General features: G+C 41.2%; 1 protein-coding gene across 1 annotated transcript in view; it reads left to right on the top strand.

The window, feature by feature from the left end:
* Window positions 1-26,063, top strand: part of LOC311046749 (unconventional myosin-Va-like) — a 57,509-nt gene that overhangs the window by 2,067 nt on the left and 29,379 nt on the right. Inside the window, exons 2-17 of the mRNA XM_084059275.1 lie at window positions 444-554; window positions 2,777-2,948; window positions 6,000-6,144; window positions 7,555-7,711; window positions 11,080-11,223; window positions 12,965-13,046; window positions 13,637-13,744; window positions 14,378-14,484; window positions 15,361-15,626; window positions 17,219-17,300; window positions 20,526-20,666; window positions 21,173-21,301; window positions 22,138-22,221; window positions 23,928-24,110; window positions 24,861-24,958; window positions 25,566-25,652. Of these exons, the coding sequence (XP_083915401.1) occupies window positions 444-554; window positions 2,777-2,948; window positions 6,000-6,144; window positions 7,555-7,711; window positions 11,080-11,223; window positions 12,965-13,046; window positions 13,637-13,744; window positions 14,378-14,484; window positions 15,361-15,626; window positions 17,219-17,300; window positions 20,526-20,666; window positions 21,173-21,301; window positions 22,138-22,221; window positions 23,928-24,110; window positions 24,861-24,958; window positions 25,566-25,652 (2,096 nt within the window). The remainder of the gene's footprint in view (window positions 1-443; window positions 555-2,776; window positions 2,949-5,999; window positions 6,145-7,554; window positions 7,712-11,079; window positions 11,224-12,964; window positions 13,047-13,636; window positions 13,745-14,377; window positions 14,485-15,360; window positions 15,627-17,218; window positions 17,301-20,525; window positions 20,667-21,172; window positions 21,302-22,137; window positions 22,222-23,927; window positions 24,111-24,860; window positions 24,959-25,565; window positions 25,653-26,063) is intronic.

The raw sequence follows: 26,063 nt of genomic DNA on the forward strand, positions 1-26,063 counted from the left end.
ACTCCCGGCTACCACTGTCTGGTCTCGGGCAAATATCTCGTCGCTTAGAAGTTGCAGAGATTTCTCAAAGGTACCCAGAGCTGCAGTAGTAGCGCGCCGAAAGCTGCATTAATCCGCACGGATCGGCGATGCCGTTTAACATTTTTAATAATTTAGTAAAACTTAAGCTCCTCTCTCACACTCTGCTCCACTTCCCATGTCCCGCCTCCCCGCGTTGTGACTGACAAGCTGCGCGTCCTACGTTACTGCCTCTGATTGGCGAGCTCCTACATGCTTGCGTGACAATCACACCGCGGGGAGGCGGGACATGGGAAGTTGCCGAACGTTTTGTGGGCAGTTTGTGTTCATATTGGTGGTGTTCTGTTCTGTCCCCAGCATGAATACAACAACAACATATTATTATTATTATTATTATTATAATATTGGTGCTGTTCTCTTCCCAGCATGCCCGGGTGTGGCTTCCCCACCACCAGGATGTGTGGCAGCCTGCAGAGCTGACCAGGAACTATACTCCTGGAGACAAGACCCTCCATGTGCTGCTGGAGGATGGGACGGTACACACACACACACACACACACACACACACACACACACACACACACACACACACACACACACACACACACACACACACACACACACACACCAAGACCCTCCATGTGCTGCTGGAGGATGGGACGGTGAACACACACACACACACACAAACACACACACACACACACACACACACACACACACACACACACACACTAATGCTGTATGTTCAGAATCAGAAGGTCTCTGTCGGGTGTAAACCTCATATATGTCCAAAACTGTTACTTTACAGGATTCAAATTCAAAAGTATCAGATCTACAAGCTCGAAATTCGCCACTATGCGCCGCGTTTCGAGCTTGTAGATCTGCTACTTTCGATGTTGTGTGAAAGCTTGTAGATCTGCTACTTTCGATGTTATTGTGTGAAAGCTTGTAGATCTGCTACGTTCAATGTTATTGTGTGAGGCGCTGTAGTATGATCAAAGCAGGGCGTTAATTTACCAAATATCACTAAAAGTTATAATATGGAGATCAGAGGTTTCTGCCTGACAACAACGATGTTCCATGATGTGAGAAAAGGTCAAATGAACATAAAATGTCCATTTCAACAGAAGAATGTGTGACAGATGTGATTGGTTTTCCTCTGTTAGTGATCTTTATGTAGATCTGTATCCACCAACCGTGTCTCTGTGCTGTACACTGTGTTGTGTAAATGGTGCATTTATATTAGGGGTTCAGTGTCTTGCTCAAGGACACTTCGACACTAACTCTGGGGGAGCCCGGGATCGAACTGGGAACCTCACGGCTTCCATCCGGCCACTCTACCCCTGAGCCACTGCCGCCCTGCACTGTTGGTGGGAGCTAATGTCATGCCCAAAAATACAAATAGATCATGAATTGGTCTATTTTATTACATTATCGATTATTTTTCATAATGGATAAAATGGATTAGTTTGATTAACTACTGCAGCCCTTACAACAGTGGTGTAAAGTAACTAAGTACATTTACTCAAGTACTGCAGTTAAGTAAAATCTTGAGGTATTTTTACTTTACTTGAGTATTTCTAATTTCCAATACTTTTACTTCTACTCCACTACATCTCGGATCCAAATATTGTACTTTTACTCCACAACAATGATTTCAAAACTTTAGTTACTAGTTACTTTGCAGATCTAAATGATTACATTATAAAACATACATTAACCACTTCAGCCCTATTTTATACCTAGGCTATTGGAAAATAACAGATCTACAAGCTCACAACGCGTCGCATTGTGACGCGTTGTGAGCTTGTAGATCTGCTATTTTCAAACATTTTAGTACTTTGGTACTTTAAGTACATTTGGATACCAATACTTTTGCACTTTTACTTAAGTAAATTTAGAATTCTGGACTTTTACTTGTAACAGAGTAGCCTACTTCTACATTGCAGTATTGATATTTTTACTCAGTAAAACATTTGAGTACTTACTTTTTCTACCACTACCTACTGTGTTGCATGGCTCTTATAGTTAGTGTGTGCAGCAGTGAGCTGTCAGGTCTGAACATGCTGTGTAGGTTCAGTATTATGGAAATGAGGCAGATAGTGTGGAAATGAACAGGCTGCAGCCAGTGGCAGCTTAAAGGAATAGTTCACCCAAAAAAGTACTTATTTTCTATCAATTACACACCACATGAAAGCCTTGAATTCCTGAAGATTTGCCTGTTTTTGTCGCATTCCTGAGACAATGTGATGACCACCTGTAAGGGTCTATGCTAATTCAGCATATTGTGCTAATAGTTCAGGACATTCTCGTTCTCAAAGTGGGGTCCGGGGACTCCCAGGGGTCCTTGAGGGGGTTCCAGGGGGTCCCCAGATAAATTATGGATTTTTAGGAACCTAATGGACCCTTAAGGGTCTGTAACTCTGAGAGTGTAGAAATGGAACCAAATGGACCCTTAAGGGTCTGTAACTCTGAGAGTGTAGAAATGGAACCAAATGGACCCTTAAGGGTCTGTAACTCTGACAGCGTACAAATGGAACCAAATGGACCCTTACAGGTATGTACCTGTAAGGGTACATACCTGTAAGGGTCCACAAAATATTTTCAGATGGGGGTCTGTGGCCAAATAAACATTAATTTAGGAGTTCTTGACATGAACAAGTTTGAGAACCACTGGTTTATAAAACACAGCCTTTTCACACTGTTTCACAACAGTGGGTTGTTTTTTAATCACCTGTGTATTTTATTTCAATTCCAGGGAGTGGAAGTCAAGCTGGACCCCAAAACCCTCAGCCTGCCTCCGCTGAGGAACCCCAAAATCCTGGTAGGAGAGAACGACCTGACGGCTCTGAGCTACCTCCATGAGCCGGCTGTCCTCCATAACCTGACCGTCCGCTTCCTGGACTCCAGGATGATCTACACCTACTGCGGTAAAAACATAACGTAACCACCTACACCTACTGCGGTAAAACATAACATAACCACCTACACCTACTGCGGTAAAAACATAACGTAACCACCTACACCTACTGCGGTAAAAACATAACGTAACCACCTACACCTACTGCGGTAAAAACATAACGTAACCACCTACAGTACACCTACTGCGGTAAAACATAACATAACCACCTACACCTACTGCGGTAAAAACATAACGTAACCACCTACACCTACTGCGGTAAAAACATAACGTAACTACCAAAATGATCTACACCTACTGCGGTAAAAACATAACGTAACCACCTACACCTACTGCGGTAAAAACATAACGTAACTACCAAAATGATCTACACCTACTGCGGTAAAAACATAACGTAACCACCAAGATGATCTACACCTACTACGGTAAAAACATAACGCAACCACCAAGAACAGTGGTGGAAAGTAACTAAGTACATTTACTCAGGTACTGTGTAGTTTTTTTTACTTTACTGGAGTATTTCCAATTTTCAGTACTTTTACTTCTACTCCACCACATTTCAGAGGCAAATATTGTACTTTTACTCCACTACAATTATTTGAAAACTTTAGTTACAAGTTGCTTTGTAGATTTTGATTATTATTATTACAAAACATACATTTGATAAAACATACATACTTCAGCCCTGAGCTTGTTTTCTCAAAAAAAGTATTGGTAATTTTATACCAATACTTTTGTACTTTTACTCAAGTAAAGTTTGAATTCCGATTGACAAAGGGTCAATTGTTATTAAAGAGTGGATGAAATCACTTTTTCCTACAAGACGCCAACATGTGTACTCTGAAGGAAGTTAGGAGAGAGAGGGGGGAGAGAGAGGCAGAGAGAGACAGAGAGAGAGAGAGAGAGAGAGAGACATAGAGAGAGAGAGAGAGAGAGGGGGAGAGAGAAGGGGGGAGTGGGGAGAGAGTGAGTAGAGAGGAAAGGAAACAAAGAAGCAAGTTAAATAACAGGAAGGTAACAGATTGAAATCTAATATTGTTTCTGTCCCGTAGAAACCTCTTAACTCTGTGTTTAGACTTTTTACCTTTTTTTTGTTTCTTTAAATTCTGAATTTGAACAGTTTTGGACATTCAAGCTTTCCTCCTGACAGCCATCATATACAGTACCTGTACAAGGTAGGGGTTCCCTTGCCTTATGTATGTGTGGGCCGGGGACCCCCAGGGGACCCACTGTACATAAGGTGCATAAGGCTAACAGATATCAGCCTCACAGCAGACAGTAGTTCCTCTGACTCACTATCATAGTTACAGTTAGACTTTGATCCTGTTCATAATGCTATATGACACAACGTCTCTGTCAGCTAGAAACCTGGTAACTAGTTCCATTTAAAAAAAAATGGAAATACTCCAGCAAAGTAAAAAATCCTCAGAAGTGTACTTAAGTTCAGTACTTGAGTAAATGTACTTAGTTACTTTACACCACTGCACTTAACCACGGCTACACACACACACACTGGCCAAGAATCTTCTATATTGTCACAAGATTGTAAGGGTTGGCATCGGGAAGCGTTTTTTTTTATCACACTGTCAGTGGTTCTCAAACGTTTTAATTTCAAGAACCCTGATGAATCAAGCCTCTTCACTTGCTTCTACCATATAACATAGCTTTACTTCTACACACACACACACACACACACACACACACACACACACACACACACACACACACACACACACACACACACACACACACACACACACACACACACACACAGGAGATAAGGCAGTAATGCTAATCTATATGGTTGTGATGATACAGAGAGCATCAGGTCTCTTAAAGTCACACAGTCTACTGTTTGTGATGGACACATTTTGTTTCCCAAACGATGGGTCGGGACCCATGGTTGGGTCGCTGACCAATCTTTATGGTCCGTGAGTAAAACATTTTTTGGTTTCCTACATAAAACAAATAAATGGAACCATAAATAAAACCAGAAAATATAATAATTTCCATTAAAAAAAGAAAAAAAAAACGTTTAAAGGAGAATTCCGCCCTAGATTTTTCTTAACCTTTTATATGATATTATTATATCCTAGGACGAGTGGTAGAGTAGAGCCTATGGGCCATGCGCTAGATCGCGTATTTTAATAGCTTATTTTTGGGGGGGTGGGGGGGGGGGGGGGGGGGGGTTTCTGAAGTTCATATCGACGGAAAACACTCCACAATGTTTTTGTCCCAAATGGGCCGCCGTAGTGTTAACAAACTGACGTGGATGACGTCACGGGTGAAATCTTGTCTTCTGGAGGGATAGCATCCAACACAAACACTGTGGAGGGTCTTCTGTCAAAAAAATCTATCAATTAATACAATTAATTATACAATGAAGTGAATCCTATTCAAAAAATAGCCCATCTACAAGCTTAGAACGCGTTGCGGTTCATCTATGACTATGACCATAACTCCCAAAATAAGGACGTCAGGTTTAAAGTGGTAAAACATCACATAATTCCATGATTGCCGTAACAATACATCGGCCGGGCTCTAGATTATATATTCATAATAGGGATCGGACGATTATTGTGACCAAAATAATTGCGAATTACGATGAGACAAAAACTAAAACGTATCCATGAATTCAAGTCTCCATGGGGTGACTACTCCATAGGAAAAAAAGTTATTTTGCGGGTGAACTATCCCTTTAACCACTTGAACCCCAGCATCCATATGTCTGGGGTGGAACATTTGCCAAAAATAGCCGATCTACAAGCTCACAGATCGGCTATTTTTGGCAAAGAGATTTAGAGAGTGAAAAAGAGACTGTATCAATACTTTCTTTACAGGTGCGTTTTGACCAATTCTAGAGGGTTTAAGACAGCGGTAGAGGATATGCAGCTCTGTAAAGGTGAATTGATCCCAGTGTATGATGGAGGACAATTTCACCTTAAATTAAAATCTCTGCGATATCATTATTGTGAAGCTTTTTTTTATCACGGTAAACGAATATCGTCCCTAATTCATAGCTCAAGTCAGATGATGATATCCTGTTTGTTTATATTTTCAGGCATCGTCCTGGTGGCCATCAACCCTTATGAGAGTCTGCCCATCTATGACGTCGGCCTCATCACGGCCTACAGCGGTCAGAACATGAGTGACATGGACCCTCACATCTTCGCTGTGACCGAGGAGGCCTACAGGCGCATGGCCAGGTCTCTGCATATAATTTTCTTCATGAATATTTTAATTAGTTGTCATTACACACTCATCCATGCCTTGGCTGTTCCACACAATCCGCCGTAGTCTGCTAAACAGACTAACGGCGTATATAGAAAAGTTACCACAAGGATAACTGGCTTGTGGCGGCCAAGCGTTCATAGCGACGCAGAATTCACCAAGCGTTGGATTGTTTACCGACTAATAGGGAACGTGAGCTGGGTTTAGGCCGTCGTGAGATAGGTTCGTTTTACCCTACTGATGATGTCTTGTTGCAATAGTAATCCCGCTCAGTACGAGAGGAACCGCAGGTTCAGACATTTGGTGTAGCAGATCTACCATAGCAGATCTGCAAGCTCACAACGCGTCACGCTGCGACACGTTGTGAGCTTGTACATCTGCATTTTCAGCATGCAACCATTGTAAAATCAGCCATTACGACGCCATCAAGGCACCGCCAACATACATTTTAGTCGAGTAAATCAACTGTAGAGTTAGTCAACTATAATCTTATGATATTTAGTCGACTAAAACTAGACTAAAAGGACGGTCGTCCTTTTAAGTTAGATTTTAAATAGAGTAAAACAAGAAATTCCAAAATGGAACAAATGTTCCCCCTCTGCCAAAATAGGACAGGAGAGACAGGTGCGCCTACAGGAGTGGCGTTCCCCCTACCTCAGCTGCCTAACCCAAATCTAAACTACCACAACTTGCCCTGGTCTTCAGTGGCCCTCCCGAGTCCCCCTTACCGACTGAGCATCTTGGTGGCACCACCCTATCCCATATTGTGTGGGACAGAATCTATCGAACCATACAAGAATGAAACAAAAGCACAACAAGTCCCACAGGGGGAAACACCGCTATCCTATTTGGGTGGGGAACACCACCCCTCAGACTGTCCAGGACACACCTGTTCCCCCTGCCTTAATTACCACTCTAGTGATAACTAAATGACAGCACAAAACAAAAATAAATAATTGTATTTAACCAAAAATTACTTAAATTGTTATTCAAAACAATTTGTTACTCAAATTACTCAAAACTAATTGCTATTCAAAACAAATTGTTACTCAAATTATTACTCAAACACTACCATGCACCTCCTCAGTAATGCTGTGACTTAAGTTGCCAAAATAGGCTTCAAACAATACAGGAAATGACTTTACCTGTTCAGAATCACAGCCAACCCGAGTAAAACTACAACATGTCAGATGACTAAAATATGACTAAAACTAAATGGAATTTTATTCAAAAGACTATGACTAAAACTGAATATAAATTTGCTGTCAAAATCAACACTGGCTTCAATCATCCGAGTTGCTCCAGCACCTTTTTCATTCTTTTCAAGGGTTTTAGCTTTGGGCACAAAGCTGGTATAATATGACTGTGTGTCATTCTCCTCACAGTGATGACAGAAACCAGTCCATCATAGTGAGCGGGGAGTCGGGCGCTGGGAAAACGGTCTCCGCCAAGTACGCCATGCGCTACTTTGCTACGGTCAGCGGGACGTCCACCGAGTCCAGCATCGAGCAGAGAGTGTTGGCGTCCAATCCCATCATGGAGGTAGGCAGTGACAGTGGTGTAAAGTAACTAAGTACATTTACTCAAGTATACTGTACTTAAGGACAATTTTGAGGTATGTTTTACTTCACTGGAGTATTTCAAATTTTCAGTACTTTTACTTCTACTCCACTACATCTCAGAGGCAAATATTATACTTTTACTCCACTACAATTATTTGAAAACTTAAGTTACTAGTTCCTTAAGAGATTTTTTATTTTGTAACAAAACATACATTAACTACTTCAGCCCTATATATATTTCAGCCATTTAAAAATAGCAGATCTACAAGCTTGTAGATCTGCTATTTTCAAAAGATTTTTTACATTTTCAGATAAGGCTGCACGGCTAAATACATATTAATTTGGGGTTACTTGACATCAAAGACATCTGTGAGAACCACTTAGGGTACATGTGGTCACAATGTGCATCAGAAGCATGGTGGCAACACAAGCTCAGGCTTCAGACTGGCTCTGTGCAGCAGTGTTCATTTTGACCGGACCTATATGGACAGTTGTGTATCTACAAGTTTCCTAGGGCGTTGTGGGCATCACTTCCTGTCGATTTGATCCAATGAAATCCAATTAAATCGACAGGAAGTGATGCCCACAACGCCCTAGGAGACTTGTGGATAGATGCCAGCCTAGATCCATAAGTAAAACCAGAATCATCAGGCCATAATTGCAGGGCTGCCAACATTGGACTGTCAGAATCCAGGAGCCACATGCCCATAACTTTTGAAGGAAACATCCAGAGACAAGATAAAATAAATCCCATACAATTTGGACCCAAATAATAAAGTGGTTATTATTAAGATTCATATTAGGCTACAGGACAAAAACAGCACCAAAAAAACTGAGCTGAAAATGTTCATATCATATACAGTATTTCTGTTTTTACTCTTGATTCTATTTTAGGGCAAAAAAAATTAAAACTGAGTGAACAATGTTCAGATTATTGTCTCCGCCATGCCGAAAGGCATGGCGAGAGTATGTTTTACCCCCTGTCCGTCCGTCCGTGTGTCTGTGTGTGTGTGTGTGTGTGTGTGTGTGTGTGTGTGTGTGTGTCTGTGAACAGCTAATCTCTCGCACCGTTGGCTTGATCGCAGCGAAAATGTGCACACACACTCCCTGGATGCCAGAGCAGAACCTCTGCCCCAAATTTTTCACATGGGCCTTTTATAGCGCCACCAGGAGGCCGATATGTGCAAAACACATTTATTGATACTACTCTTACAGATTTTGTCCAAACATCACACAAATCGTTACACAGTATCTCTATAGTCATGTGATCAACACAGATTTATCCAATTTGACATTCCATCCTGATTGCCTAATATTGGCTTCTAAAGTTTGAAGGATTGGTCCGTTTTGAACAAAATGCCTCAAATCATGAACGCAGCATGTGATTTCTGTGAAATTTCACGCACATTTCTATTAGGTTGAGGAAGAAATGCCACCCTTTTCACATTGGCCTGTTATAGCGCCACCAGCAGGTCTAATTTTGCAAAACACATTTTTGGAACCAAATGCCTCAAATCATGAATGCAGTGTCCGATTGCAGTGAAAAGCCCTTGAACAAATGGCACCCTTTTCACATTGGCCTATTAGAGTGCCACCAGGAGGCCACAATAACTTACCTGACCTGGCGGAGACCTGTGCTCCGAGGAGCACAGGTCTTTTTACTAAATACTAGTTGTTGGTTTTCTTGCCAACTATTTTCTCATTGGAGTGTGTATTTAAAGATTGCGTCTGTGTGAGTGTGAGTGCACACGTGTGCGTCCCTGCATTCCTTGTAGGCTATGAAGGCTTACTTTGTGGCTCCTAGAATCTCAACCTCAATCTTCAACTATCAGGCTGCTCTCCTGTTGAAACCATCTTCGAGGTTTGGTCCTGGAGGCAGACACTGTTCATTTAAGAGCAGGCTAGGCTTAAAACGTTCCTTCCATTTGGGGAACAACAGCACCATCATCATCCATAGTCTCTAATGTCGTCATAGCCAGTGCAGTGCACGTTTGATTAACAAATAACATGCCTGCCTGGTGAAACATGTTCAACAACTCTTATGAACGTGTGGTGTGGTGAAGTAAGTAAGTATGTACATTATATTTGTACAGTATATAACAGTTCTCACAGAGAGAACTCACAAAGTGCTTGACATACAACAGAAATATAAACACAGCATGAAACATTCAAATGATTAAAAACAACCAAAACACACACAAACAAATCTAAGACATTCCACAAGTGGTTCTTAAAACTGTCCAGAGGCTGCAGCTCTCAAGACCTGTGGAAGGGCATTCTATACATTTTAGGTTTTGACCTTTTTTCGTCCCGCGGGGGAACTCCTCCGCCTCCTTCGCCTCCTCCAGCTTAAAAACAACAAAAAAACAAAAAATCTAAGACATTCCACAAATGCTTGTTTAAACAGTAGTGTTTGTAAGTGGCTCTAAAAAAATCCACAGAGGCTGACCTTTTTTCGTTCCAGCTCTCAAGACTTGTGGAAGAACATTCCATACATTTTCTTTTCTTTTGTATTATCTTTCTTCATCTCGTGGGGGAATGCGGAGGGGGAAGCAGTTAGGGGTTAAGTGTCTTGTTCAGGGACACTTCGAACCTTAGGCTTCCCAGGCGGGCTCTCTAACCATTCAACTATGGCCGCCCTGGTACGAGGAATGACCGATAGACTCTGGACAGTTGACCTTAGGGTCCTGCTGGGCACATGATGTTGTTGTAGCAGGTCATTGATTGATTGATTGGTTGAATATTTTATTAGGCAAAAATGTAAAATAGCACAGTTACATTTAAAATACTTTGTCTAAAAGGTCCGTTCAAAAAAGTCCTTGCGGTCTTGTTTCCAATGGTATTCAATTGGTATTCAGTTTCCTCCTTGGTATTCAATTCATAGTCATATATAGTGGCACCACAGTTCAAATATCAATACAAAAATACAGAAAAAGATAGCACTATGTTCAAATAGCAGATCTACAAGCTGACAATGCGTCGCTTTGCGACACATTGTGAGCTTGTAGATCGGCTATTTTCAAATGGCCGAAATGTATATAGGGCTGAAGTGGTTAATGTATGTTTTGTAATAATAATCAAAATCTATAAAGTAACTAGTAACTAAAGTTTTCAAATAATTGTACTGGAGTAAAAGTACAATATTGCCTCTGAGATGTAGTGGAGTAAAAGTAAAAGTATTGGAAATACCCCAGTAAAGTAAAAAACACCTCAAAATTGTACTTAAGTACAGTACTTAAGTGAATGTACTTACTTTACACCACTGCCTAACCGTAACCTTAACAATATATAAATCAGGCATTTAAGAAAACAACCAATGTTTTACCCAGAATCCTCCTCTCTCTGTAGGCCATCGGGAACGCCAAGACCACGAGGAACGACAACAGCAGCAGGTTTGGGAAATACATCCAGATCGGCTTCGACAAGAAACACCACATCATCGGAGCCAACATGAGGACGTACCTTCTGGAGAAGTCCAGGGTGGTGTTCCAGGTCAGAGTGGAGCGTTGTCCAGGGTGTTTAAGAGAAGGGAGAAGAGTTTAGGACCTGTGGAGCGTTGTCCAAGGTGTTTTAGAGAAGGGAGAAGAGTCTACGACGTGTGGAGCGTTGTCCAGGGTGTTTTAGAGAAGAGAGAAGAGTCTAGGACGTGTGGAGCGTTGTCCAGGGTGTTTTAGAGAAGGGAGAAGAGTCTAGGACGTGTGGAGCGTTGTCCAGGGTGTTTTAGAGAAGAGTCTAGGACGTGTGGAGCGTTGTCCAGGGTGTTTTAGAGAAGAGAGAAGAGTCTAGGACGTGTGGAGCGTTGTCCAGGGTGTTTTAGAGAAGAGAGAAGAGTCTAGGACGTGTGGAGGGTTGTCCAGGGTGTTTTAGGGAAGGGAGATTACCTGTACCAGACGGACGGACACACACCAAATTCAGACTTTAAAGATTTGTCAAATTTTCACAATCTTTCGAAAATGCCAAAAACATATCAAAATCTAAGGCCCTGTTCAGCCTGGCAGTTCAAATCCAGCCAACATTTCCAATGCAGATTGGAGTGTGATTGGTTTCCTTGTCTTTTTTACAGTTTGAAAACAATGCAACTCCAATCTGGATAGGTCTGTATAATCTGGATAGATGTGTATATAATCTGGATGGGACACACATCACTTTTTCACAGTCTGAACAGCATTGTGTGCTTGTAGATCTGCTATTTTTAACCGAAAGAATGGTCAGAGAATTGTATAAACGGTCAGTAGGAAACATGGTTGGAAGAGAATGTTTGTCTTACAAGATGTGACTTTACTGCAGTTTATGTTAAAATGCTTGTTGAAGCCATGTGACCCAATAGAACCATGTGACCCAATAGAACCATGTCCAGTGCCTGGGTCATGAGTTCTATGAAGTCACAAATATTACACACATACCCTGACTCCAATTATTATCTATTTGATCAACTGTTTTATATCTCTGCTGTCGGGCAGAAACCAACTATGTCCAAAATATTATTATTCCAGGGGGGGAAAAAACGTTTTTAAGACAACTCACCAAAGTTGGTATTGTGACTTTATAAATGGTTAGATACTTGAATGTGTCCTTATATTATCATCACTTTACCCACATACATTATATTATTATATTATTATTATATTAAATACATTATATTATCATCACTTTACCCAAATACATTATATTATTATTATTATTATTATTATTATTATTATTATATTAAATACATTATATTATCATCACTTTACCCAAATACAGCTCAAGCATTTCATTGGTTCAATATTTGTAAAACCCACACACAGACGTAAAGGTTCCACTGAACAAATAAAAAAGTTAAAAAACGGAGATATTTGGTTTCTGCCCGACTAAAAAATAGCAGATTTACAAGCTCACAACGTTTTGCGACACGTTGTGAGCTATTTTCACTACAAGTAGGGCATACATTTACCAAAAAACATAAACAGTTAACATATGGAGATCCAAGGTTTGTGCCTGACAGAGATAGCATAATGGGCTGCAGAGATCATTCAGTTCCACTGATGACTTTATCTTTGAAGTGAGCAGAGTGCCTCCATGCCAGAGAGTCACGTGACTTAATGGAATGTATGCTAGCATCTGCTGTGTCACGGTGTGATTGACATGTGGTTACAGTAGGTCAAAGGTCAACTCTCTGCTGATATCATTTATGACCGTAGAGGTTCCTAAACGCTGAGTCCATCTCAGACCCATTACTTCTCTCTGGTTCCAGGCCAACAGAGAGCGTAACTACCACATCTTCTACCAGCTGTGTGCCTCCTCACATCTGCCTGAGTTCAAGGCCTTCCGGTTGAGTATGTGACCCTTGACATTCCTCCCTAGATTAACATCACCCCTGCTGAGGGCTCAGCTCAACTGAATACCCTCAGAATGTTTCTAATATTGTTTTATTTACTAATTGTTCACTAATCACATTGCACACACAATAACATAACCTGCTGAAAGGCCTTATGCCTTTATGTCAATGAACTGTAAATTCTCACGTTTAAAATGTGAATTTGTTGTGTTTTATCAGATGAATTGATTTCATATGGTCAGAGTGTAGAGTGGTTCTCAAAGTGTGGTCCAGGCACTCTCAGGGTGCCTTGAGAGGGTTCTAAATGGACCCTTACAGGCCTGTAACTCTGAGAGTGTACACATGGAACCAAATGGTTAACGGGTTAATTTGGTTATTTTGTACACAGAATTAATGGAGGGGGGGTGGGGTCCTTTTTAAAGTTTGAGAACCACTGGTCAAGAGAGAGAGAAACCAGGTGCAGAGAGAGGAGAGACATGTGAGACAAGACGGGGCATATTGGGCTACTGTATATTTATGATTAATATGTTCAGGTTGTTTACTATGATAAATATGTTCAGGTTGTTTTCTATGATTGATTATCTCCAGGTGGAGCTGAGGCCTTCCTGTGCACCAACCAGGGTCAGAGCTGTGTCATAGACGGAGTGGACGATGCTAAACAGCTGCTGGAGACCAGGAACGCTTTATCACTGTTAGGTAGGCTACACATTGATTGATATTATTATTAAAAACACATGTCACTTGTAACACACCTGACCCACATACTGTAGGACACATCAGATACATATTTACAATATACCATCTACAATATTGATACAAAAGTATCCTAAAAAAATACAAACTGTGTACATCTGTAAAAAAATAAATAATACAAAAAAAAACTAAAACGATAACTAATACCTACGCAGTTGTTCCTTATTTAGAAAGGTCTTCTAGTGCTGCTGAGCAAACTCGTACCATTCCACAGTAACACAGCGTACCTGTACACACTCGGGTCTCTTGAACCCAGGTGTCCCTATATCCTGGGGAGAAAAACATCTGCGAAAATAACCCATATAGATCTGCTATTTGTGAATATATATTTAGCGTAAGGCGAAGACTGGAGAGGCCTAAAATATATCCAGGGTGTAAAGTGGTTGATTTGAGTCTCATGGGATAGAAAGGCCTGGCGTTTAGACACCTTGTTCTTCTGGTAAATCATTCCTTCATCCAGGTTGTCCTGGTGCTTAACAAACGTCATGCAGACATAATGTATGTTCATTTGAGGCTCCTTGGCATGAAAAACGTTTGAATACTGCTGCTGTATATTTGTTTTCTTCTTTATGTCAGGAATCAGTGTCGTGGACCAGATGGCTCTGTTCCAGACCCTGGCAGCCGTTCTCCATCTGAGCAACGTGGAGGTTGTGGAGCAGTCAGCTGACAAGAGCAGCATCTCTGTAAGGACACGTTCCAGCGTCCCACTTCACTATTTCTGTTCTGTTGGGCACACATTAGAGACGTTTTCAGGAAAGGTATAGATATAAAGATGGAAAGAAAGAACAAGGTATATACAGCATACTGTATACAAGCAGCTCTGATATTCCAGATCATCATGGCAATGCTATGAGGCAGTTTGGGACAAGAGATTGGGACTAAATAAAAAATACATTGGATCCAAAGGAACACAGGCCGAAAAGTAAAGGTTTTGGACATGCAAGGTTTGACAGTGACGACATACTGTACATGGGCAACGTATCCATATATTTCCCAGCCCTAATTAAGGGTCATTAACCCTTTACCTGCCACCGATGAGCTTTCTCATCAGATTCTGCCACCATTGACGAGAATGACGAGATTTTGAGTTTTCAGTGAGAGGGGAGGGAGGGAGGGAGGGAAGGGGGGAGGGAGGGAGGGAGGGAGGGGGCGCTGTTCCGCAGCCTGTAAATGATCCCAGGATCACCGAAGAAGAGTACACCCAGAAATCACGTGTTATAGGATTTTTTAAAGTCCTTTTTTCTCTGATTTCTGTTTTGGCGAAAACAAGCCCCATTCAACTGGCCATAACTATGGTATGGATTTTTTTCGGATTCTACAAGACCCCCTGTGCGTGTAAGAATATTACACTATTTTTCATAAGGTACAGAAAAATTTGTTTGTGCAAAAACTAGTTTCACCCACTTATTTACATCTGTAAACCAGTAATGTGACAATAAAGATGATTCTTGATTGTTGTCTCCTCCAGAGGACGTCCATCTGACGGTGTTCTGTGACCTTTGACCTGACGGTGTTCTATATGACCTTTGACCTGATGGTACTGTTGTTGTCTCCTCCAGACAGAGGACGACCACCTGACGGTGTTCAGTGAGCTGACGGGGGTCCCCCGGGGGGACATGGCCCACTGGCTGTGTCACAGGAAGCTGCAGACGGCCACGGAGACGTACGTGAAGCCGGTGTCCAGAGCGGACGCGGTGGCCGGCCGGGACGCTCTGGCCAAGGCGCTCTACTCCAGACTGTTCAGCCTGGTGGTGGACCGGGTCAACCACGCCCTGATGGCCAACGCCAAGACACACTCCTTCATCGGCATCCTGGACATTTATGGGTGAGTGGAGGGTGGGGTTGATTTCGTAGACTAAAACTATGATGAACCTTTTTTCACTGACAAAAACTAAATAAAAACTAATTAAGCTATGGACAATTATATATATGGACAATTTTTTGTCAACAAGTAAAAACTAGACAAAAATGTTAGTGAGGGACTAGTGGAGAAGATATCCAGTAGAACTAAGACTAGTGGAGAAGAGATCCAGTAGAACTAAGACTAGTGGAGAAGAGATCCAGTAGAACTAAGACTAGTGGAGAAGAGATCCAGTAGAACTAAGACTAGTGGAGAAGAGATCCAGTAGAACTAAGACTAGTGGAGAAGAGATCCAGTAGAACTAAGACTGGTGGAGAAGAGATCCAGTAGAACTAAAATACAAGTCATTTTAGTTTTGGCTGTAATCAGGTGTTGCGCTCTGAAAATAGCAGATCTACAAGCTCACAAAGCTTGTAGATCTGCTATTTTCAGCATGCAACCAAGTGTAAAATCAGCCATTACGACGCCATCAAGGCACCGCCAAAATACATTTTAGTCGACTAAATCAACTGTAGATTTAGTCGACTATAATCTTATGATATTTAGTCAACTAAAAGAGTGGAGGGTGGCATCTGGACATTTTAGGGGCGAGTGGAGGGTGGCATCTGGACATTTATGGGCGAGTGGAGGGTGGCATCTGGACATTTATGGGCGAGTGGAGGGTGGCATCTGGACATTTATGGGCGAGTGGAGGGTGGCATCCTGAACATTTATGGGTGAGTGGAGGGTGGCATCCTGAACATTTATGGGTGAGTGGAGGGTGGCATCCTGAACATTTATGGGTGAGAGGAGGGTGGCATCCTGAACATTTATGGGTGAGAGGAGGGTGGCATCCTGAACATTTATGGGTGAGAGGAGGGTGGCATGGATTAAAGATATCAGGCCCCGTTTAGACGACAACGGTCTGTAGAGAAAACGGCAAAATCAAATATCAGATGTGCCGTTGTGTCCGTTTAGACGGCAACGGCATTTTCGGTAACCTGACTCTGTCAAATGGAAGAAGCTTGCGACACACATTTTGTTTCACAGCCTACTTCCATCTGAGACTCCTGAAGCAGAATCGATGACAGACGGCATTTTCATTTTTTCAAGCTACTTGGCAGGTGATTGGATGATCCCGCCCCTAGCAGCCGCTGATTGGTTCTAACACGCAGTGGACCGGGCAGCTTTACTCCCTGAGCGATCCCAGACCTCCTTCCTGAAATCAAAATGCAATTGCAAATGAGATTTCCGGAGGGAGGGGGGTTTACCAGGCTACATTTTCGGGGGTTGAAAGTGCAAAAAAGTGAAACCTCCTTCCGGAGAGGAAAACGTTGAAAACGCTGCGCCTCGCGTCCCCATGTGAACAGGCAATACGGGGGAAACTGCACAAACCTGTGATGTCACGGCCCCCAATTTGTTTTTTATTCTAATTGATAAATTGATTAGTTCCATTAACTATTGCACCCTTTGGTGAGTTAATTTGAATTTCCTTTTATGTTCCACACTGATGTCACTGTCCACTAGTGTTCACTCTTTAGTCTCATGTGTCTTTCCCTTTCCCACCTTTCCCTCAGGTTTGAAACGTTCGACATCAACAGCTTTGAACAGTTTTGCATCAACTATGCCAACGAGAAGCTCCAACAGCAGTTCAACCAGGTTCAGTATTCATGATGGGCTTTTTTTTATCAAACAGTTAGACCAGGGTGCTGTGTGGCAAGTCCAGGAGTGCTGCACAATACATATTTGGAATTCATCACTTCAGTCGTCTTAGACCCTTTATACCGTCTGCTCTCAAAGTGGGGTCCGGGAACCCCAGGGGTCCTTGGGGGGGTTCCAGGGGGTCCCCAGCAAAATGTGTTAATATAGCATCACAATAATTGTATCCACTTTAACCTTTTATACTTTGGCTATATAACTTTGGGGGTTATATGTAGTTATACAGGGGTGACCTGTGACGAGTATGTTTGACAACCAACCTCTTGAGTTAGATTCAGTACCTAGTACTGTGTATCTGCATTGCAAACAGACATAATGTGTATTAAAGGACAGAACATGTTACACCCATAACCTGACGGAGGAACTCAGAATAAACGAGCACAAACTCAAATAGCTTGGAGACTTTTAGGTGGATTTCCCGGTTTACCCGGTCCGCCTATACCAGTTTAAAGGGATATTTCACTTTCCAACATGTTTGGGGTCATTTTAACGTCTACTCAGTCTACTTCTGTCTTTCAACCCAGTTGTTTGATTCAGTATTTAGATATTTGATATTCATTTTATCAGACACGTCCCCTTCCCATACAAACCGATTGTAACTTCAAACTTCATTTTGGATCATGATAGATTCATTGAAAACACCCGTCCTTGGTTCTGGTGACTGATATTGTCCTATTGTCCTACAGTATATTGTCCTATATAACTTTTTTCATTTATTTTATTGAATATTTGTATTTTATTTAAATGTTTTAATTTCCCCCCAAAAAATCTAAATAAATATCATAATTTCTTCGAAAAAACACGGAACCAAAGTGACCCTTACGGGTCTGTAACTCTGAGAGTGTACAAATGGAACCAAATGGACCCTTACGGGTCTGTAACTCTGAAAGTGTACAAATGGAACCAAATGGACCCTTACGGGTCTGTAACTCTGAGAGTGTACAAATGGAACCAAATGGACCCCTACAGGTCGTAGTAGTACAGCAGATTGTGCCTGCTACACTTAAAACACAAAATAAATGGAAAACTATGCAAAAACAAAGATCAGAGAAGGGAAGTCTGAGTCTGCCCGGTAACAAGGAGATCAGGTTTGATGATTTTTAAATGAGCTGAAATCTTATAAACAATGAATAATGGGAGGCGAAAACCACCAAGGACAAAGTGTGACCCCAAGTGGTGAAAGTCTGTTACTTCCGCTCCGGTGTGAACCTGAAAATCAGACCAGGTTTGTTCATTTTAAAGCCTAATAGTTTGTACTTATTCCAATTTATATTATTGTCACTAGATATACATTAACCACTTCAGCCCTATACTGTATACATTTCGGCCATTTGAAAATAGCAGATCTACAAGCCACAATGCGCCGCGATGCAACGCATTGTTGTCACACTGAGCTTGTAGCTTGTAGATCGGCTATTTTCATTTTTATACATTTTGAACTTGTGAAATGGGACGTTCTGCATGATGAGTACTTTTTACTTTTGGTACTAAGTATATTTTAATACCAATACTTTTGTACTTTAACTCAAGTAAATTTTGATTACTGGACTTTTACTTGTAACAGAGTATTTCTATATTGCAGTATTGATACTTTTTATTAAGTACAAAAAATGTGAGTACTTTATCCACCACTGCATGTCATGGGGTGAATACGCCAAGGATGCATTCGTGATGATGACCGTTTCCTTGAGTTCGTCATCAATTTAATAGAAATAAAAAGGGTTGAATCCTCATATACTGAAGTGTAGCTTTTAAGTAGTTAATGAAGTGTAATATCATAGCATAATGCCCAAATATGTTACTTTTCAGGATTCAAACTCAAAAACAGCAAAAGTAGCAGATCTTCAAACTCAAAACGCGTCACTTTGCGTTTAGAGCTTGTAGATCTGCTACTTTTGATGTTTTTGTGTGACGCTGTAGTATGATCATGTAGGGCAGGGGTGACGCAACTTTGATGATGGCTCTATATCACTATATTTCCACACTCATTCCAGGGGCCACATTGCATAGTGTTGCATACTGTCGGGCAGAAACCTCTTATCTCCATATTTTCACCTTTTTCGTAAATGAATTCCCTACTTAGTCATTCTACTATGTCACACAAAAGTAGCAAAATAGCAGATCTACAAGCTCAAGTTTTGATCTTGTAGATCTGCTATTTTTGCTTCTTTTGAATTGGAATCTTTAATTTTTTTTTGCTATTTTTGAATTGGAATCCTAGAAGTAACATTTTTATTTAATTTCAAATGCATTTAGTTATACGTTAACTTAATGAACTTAAATACATTGGACATAAAAAACAGACAATAGAATGTTAATACTAGTCATTAAGCTACTAATATAGACTGAAGTAATTAAAGCGGGTCATGTTTGCATGTTTGGAATATAACAGCTGAAATCAATAATACATCAGTATTCTGATATTAACCTGCGGGCCGCATTAAGTGAAGGTGGGGCCCACATGTGGTTGTAAACCAGGGGTATTCAACTAGATTAGGCAGGGGGCCACAACTGTAAAATAACTTGGAGTCGGGGGCCACACAGCGCGCGCGTGCATGTGCGCACACAATTGCGCACGAAATTTTTCGGGTCTAATTCGGGTCTAATTCGTTCTAATTCGGGTCTAATTCGGTTCTATTTGACCAATATAAATCAACCTTTTTTCGGGTCTAATTCGGTCTAATTCGGTTCTATTTAAGGTTCTAAGTTAAGTTCCAATGAAAGATGGCCTTTCAAGAACTAATGAAGGATAAATAATTTGTACTGTTTTAACTTTGATAACATAAATCAAAGTTAAAATAAATAATAATTATGAAAATAAAAAAATAAAAAAAATAAAAAAACTTTTTTTTTTTTTGGGAATATGGCCAGGGGCCACAAGGAAGCTCCTCGCGGGCCGCACGTGGCCCGCGGGCCGCCAGTTGAATATCTATGTTGTAAACTAATAGTGATGTTAGTTGTGGTGTTATCATTAACTAATAGTATGGTGTGTGTGTGTGTGTGTGTGTGTGTGTGTGTGTGTGTGTGTGTGTGTGTGTGTGTGTGTGTGTGTGTGTGTGTGTGTGTGTGTGTGTGTGTGTGTGTGTGTGTGTGTGTGTGTGTGTGTGTGTGTGTGTGTGTGTGTGTGTGTGTGTGTGTGTGTGTTGTTGTGGTTGTGTACTACAGCATGTGTTCAAGCTGGAGCAGGAGGAGTACATGTCGGAGAACATTAACTGGACGTTGATAGATTTCTATGACAACCAGCTGTGTATCAGTCTGATAGAAGACCGCATGGGAATCCTGGACCTGCTGGATGAGGAGTGTAAAGTAAGTATAGAACTTTCTTTATCCACTTAAACCTTGTAGACGTCCGGCCCGGACGGTTGGCGTAACCATCTGAGCACCTAGGCTGGTAATAGGCTCTATGCACAGCAGCCATATTATCACTTCCTTCACAGGTGTTACCAATGATACTAATGAAGGCTCTGTTCCATTTAGTGTAGCACAGTGGTTTCCACGACCCCCATAACTCTGAGAGTTACACACCTGTAAGGGGCCATTTGGAAGCCCATGACCCCAACTGTAGACCCACTGGTGTAACAGAGTGTTTCCAGTGAGCCAACATGCACAATATCAGCACCCTGACTCTGTTTGACCAGAATGGAACAGAGCCTTCATTAGTGTCATTGGTAACACCTGTGAATGTCTTCATAATATGGCTGCTGTGAATAGAGCCTATACAGTCAACAAAAATAACATTGAAGTAATAATTGTGACAGGACTAAGTCTAAGGTTATAATGAATGAATGAATGATGTAATGATTGTTCCTCAGATGCCTAAAGGCAGTGATGTGTCCTGGGCTCAGAAACTCTACAACACGCTGCTGAAGCAGAACGCTGCTCACTTTGACAAACCCAGGATGTCCAACACGGCCTTCATCATACAACACTTCGCTGACAAGGTATAGATTACTACTCTAGATAGATTACATTGTTTCTACTCTCATTACATCTGACAAGGTACCTACTGTACCTGCACTGTTTTGCTTTTCTTTTTTGCTTTATTGTTAAATTAGTTGTTACTGTAATTGTATTCTTGCTCTGTAAAGCGCTTTGAGCTGCATTACAAATAAAGTTTATTATTATTTAGGGCTGGGACTCGATTAAAAAAATTAATCTAATTAATTAGAGGCTTTGTAATTAATTAATCTAAATTAATCGCATTTTAATCGCACATCAATATTTGACCTGAGAACAGTGAGAAAATTTGTTTTCAAATGGATTTTGGTAAACGTCTTTAAGTACATGTTCTCAAGTACTGCACTTAAGTACAATTTTGAGGTATTTTTTACTTTACTCAAGTATTTCCAATTTCTAATACTTTTACTTCTACTCCACTACATCTCAGAGTAAAATATTACACTTATACTCCGCTAAAATTATTTGAAAACTTTAGTTACTAGTTACTTTGTAGATTTTGATTATTATTATTACAAAACATACAGTAACCACTTCATCCCTATATCGGCCATTAGAAAATAGCCATCTACATGCATTGTGAGCTTGTAGATCTGCTATTTTCAAAAGATTTGAGTACTTTAACTGTTGGTACTTTAAATACATTTTGATACTTTTATACTTTTACTCAAGTACATTTTGAATTCCGGACTTTTAATTGTAACATAGTATTTCTACATTGCAGGTAGAGTGTGTTGTCACTGTTGTTTTATCGTCGTTTAATTAATTAATTAATAAAAATAATCCGCGCGCATGTGACCCGCACCGCATATGCTGTCAGGTGGAGTACCAGTGTGATGGATTCCTAGATAAAAACAAAGACACAGTGAATGAGGAGCACATCAACCTGCTGAAGACCAGCAAGGTAAATATTAATTATAACTATAATATTAATAATATATAACTCCCAGCAGACATGGGTAGAATGTTCACAAACTGTCGTCAGGTAAAACTATTATAGATATGGTTACTATAGAACTACTATACTATATAGGGGTGTGCCGATATATCGTCCCGCGATATATCGCGATACGTTTTCGCGACGATATGTATCGTTTTGGGAAAAAAAAATATCGTTTTGAAAAAAAAAATATTTTTTTTTTTACACCAATCAAAATAATCAGGCATGCAAACAGCCCCGAGGTGAAAAGGGTGACAACAAGTTGTTTTTTTTCGGGTCAGGTGTCACACTATTGCCCTATTTGGATTCAAAACGGCTGAAAAGCTACAAGTTTGCATGTCTGAATAATGCAAAAACAGAATTATTTGTTTGCATTTCCTTTTTTTCTCCCCCATTTATTTTCATAATAAAAAAAGTGCGTATCGTATCGAAATCGTATCGAAGTTGTGAGCCAAATATCGTATCGTATCGTTTCGTGAAATTAGTGTATCGGCACACCCCTAATACTATACTATAGGTCTTCAACATTTTCCAGTCCAAGGACCCCCTCAGCTGAGAGATGAAGCAGGGACCCCCACTACATATTGTATAGATGAGAGATGAAACAGGGACCCCCACTACATATTGTATAGATGAGAGATGAAGCAGGGACCCCCACTACATATTGTATAGATGAGAGATGAAGCAGGGACCCCCACTACGTATTGTATAGATGAGAGATGAAGCAGGGACCCCCACTACATATTGTATAGATGAGAGATGAAGCAGGGACCCCCACTACATATTGTATAGATGAGAGATGAAGCAGGGACCCCCACTACTTATTGTATAGATGAGAGATGAAGCAGGGACCCCCACTATATATTGTATAGATGAGAGATGAAGCAGGGACCCCCACTATATATTGTATAGATGAGAGATGAAGCAGGGACCCCCACTACTTATTGTATAGATGAGAGATGAAGCAGGGACCCCCACTATATATTGTATAGATGAGAGATGAAGCAGGGACCCCCACTATATATTGTATAGATGAGAGATGAAGCAGGGACCCCCACTATATATTGTATAGATGAGAGATGAAGCAGGGACCCCCACTACATATTGTATAGATGAGAGAGAGATGAAGCAGGGACCCCCACCCCACTACATATTGTATATTATAACATTGTGTTGCTGATTAAACTTGTTCATATGTTTCATAGATGTGTTTGACATCGCTATCGTTGTGTAGCGTTGTGTTGGATTCATGTTAACTCTTTAACTGTCAGAGTAATAGTATAATAGTGTCACCCCATGTGCCAGCGAAAACTAGCCATTTTACTGACCTTTGAAAAATCATGGAATATTCTCTGTGATCGGCTCATTATAATAAAAAATAAATCAAAAATAACAATCAAAAATAAATGTACATCTACAAGCTCATACTGTAGCTTGTATATCTGCTATTTTTGAATAGCCAAATAAATGTTAAAATGACACAGACACGTTCCCTTGGCCTGGCATTGGCCAGACTGATAACGTGGATTCACTCTCACGTTCCGTGGAGGAGGTGCTTGTGAGTGAATCCACGTTATCAGTCTGGCCAATGCCAGGCTGGTCTTAAAGGGTTAATCCATGTGTGCATTTGTACATGCATAACAAATAAACATTTGAATCAATGGTTGTAGTGGGACTTCCTGTTGGTGCTTCTGGAGGACCAGGCCAAGACCAGCAGCACTCCTTCACCATCATCATCATCACCATCATCAACATCATCACCATCATCATCATCATCATCATCATCATCACCATCCAAGGCGCCTCGGTCTGGTCCCGCTCAGAGAGCCCATAAGAAGACTGTTGGACTGCAGGTGAGGACACACATATGTCTCCATGTAAGACAGAGAGACGCCTGTTACTGAACAAACACTCCATAGTGATGACCAGAAGTTCAACATCTAGCGTGACGTAGCGGCGACCTCGCATCGCACATCCACCTCACAGCTACGTTGCACCAGTGAGCCAACTGATATAACCATATATGGAGATCTCTATCTGTCAGTCCTTAGAGAGACTCTTTTTTTTTCTCCCGTTACTGCTGTATCAGCGTCAGATGTCGATCTAGGCAGAACCATGTGTCCATGTGTCAAAATCGTGACGATTTTGACGTTGGAGCACATGCGGAAGTAGTGTGCAAAATTAGTTTGAGAACATTTTTGAGAAATTTAAAAAAAGAAATAGAAACATAGAAAAATTTTAGAATCACTGACATTATAGCAACAAACATTTTTTCAAAACAACTGTTAGGATTTAGAAGACATTTGTAGAATCCCTCAGAAGCAAAGATTTGAGTTACAAATGTTTGCTTTAAAAATATACATTCAAAGATTTTCACACATTTTCACGATTTTTCTAAAATTGCAGATCTACAAGCTCGTAGATGGTTGATGAGCTTGTATATCTGCTATTTTTGAATAGCCCAAATAAATCTAAAAGTGACACAGATGCGTTCCCGGTCTTAATGGGTTCAATGGACCGAAATAAAGATTTACTCATCTGTGCCACTGTGCCTTTTTTGCAAACTGTTAATAAAGTATTCAAACAAATCAATCTCCATCCAGTTCAAGCAGTCCCTCCACATGCTGATGGAGATCCTGAACAGCACCACTCCTCACTACATCCGCTGCATCAAACCCAACGATGACAAAGCTGCCTTCATGTGAGTCTATGTTCACCTCATCTCTCTGCTTCTACCCTAACCCTTCATGTGAGTCTATGTTCACCTCATCTCTGCTTCTACCCTAACCCTTCATGTGAGTCTATGTTCGCCTCATCTCTATGCTTCTACCCTAACCCTTCATGTGAGTCTATGTTCGCCTCATCTCTATGCTTCTACCCTAACCCTTCATGTGAGTCTATGTTCACCTCATCTCTATGCTTCTACCCTAACCCTTCATGTGAGTCTATGTTCGCCTCATCTCTATGCTTCTACCCTAACCCTTCATGTGAGTCTATGTTCACCTCATCTCTCTGCTTCTACCCTAACCCTTCATGTGAGTCTATGTTCACCTCATCTCTCTGCTTCTGTGACCGCTAGGGTGCTCACCGTAGTAACCGCTAAGGTGGTCACCCTAGTAACCGCTAGGGTGACCACCTAGCGGTTGTAGGGTCACCACCCTAGCGGTTACTACGGTGACCGCCCTAGCGGTTACTAGGGTGACCGCCCTAGTAAAAAGAAAATGTGTTCTTTCCCTTCACTTAAAAGGACAGTACATTGATAACAGGCGTGTTATGGTGTGTAATGGTGTTGTGTTGTGTTGTTCCAGATTGAATCCAGTCAGAGTGGTGCAGCAGCTCAGAGCCTGTGGCATCCTGGAGACCATACGCATCTCTGCAGCTGGCTTCCCTTCCAGGTACCACGCTTAGAACCACTTAGAACCATGTTAACACCACTTAGAACCACCTAGAACCATGTACCCACCAACAACACGTAGAACCACTCAGAACCACTTGGATTCCTAAGCCAATAATTTGATGACCAGCGGACCGGTAGGCAGCGGTTCCGGTAGGAGACACAAAGGAGACTCTTTGTGTCTCCTACCGGAACCGCTGCCGGTCATCAAATTATTGTCTTAGAAATGAGACAAAAAATACAAAATATCCATGAATTCAACTCCATGGGGTGACTAAACAATAGAAAAAAAGTCATTTTGGGGGTGAACTAGCCTAGTTCCAGACGAATCTGCCATTGCAAAAAGAAAAATGCCCTTGGCAGATTAGGTCTGGCCCCTCTCAATAGAGATTTTATTTCTCTCCCTCCGAAG

Source organism: Gymnoscopelus microlampas (assembly GCF_963454915.1).
Source record: "Gymnoscopelus microlampas genome assembly, chromosome: 6".
NCBI lineage: Eukaryota > Metazoa > Chordata > Actinopteri > Myctophiformes > Myctophidae > Gymnoscopelus > Gymnoscopelus microlampas.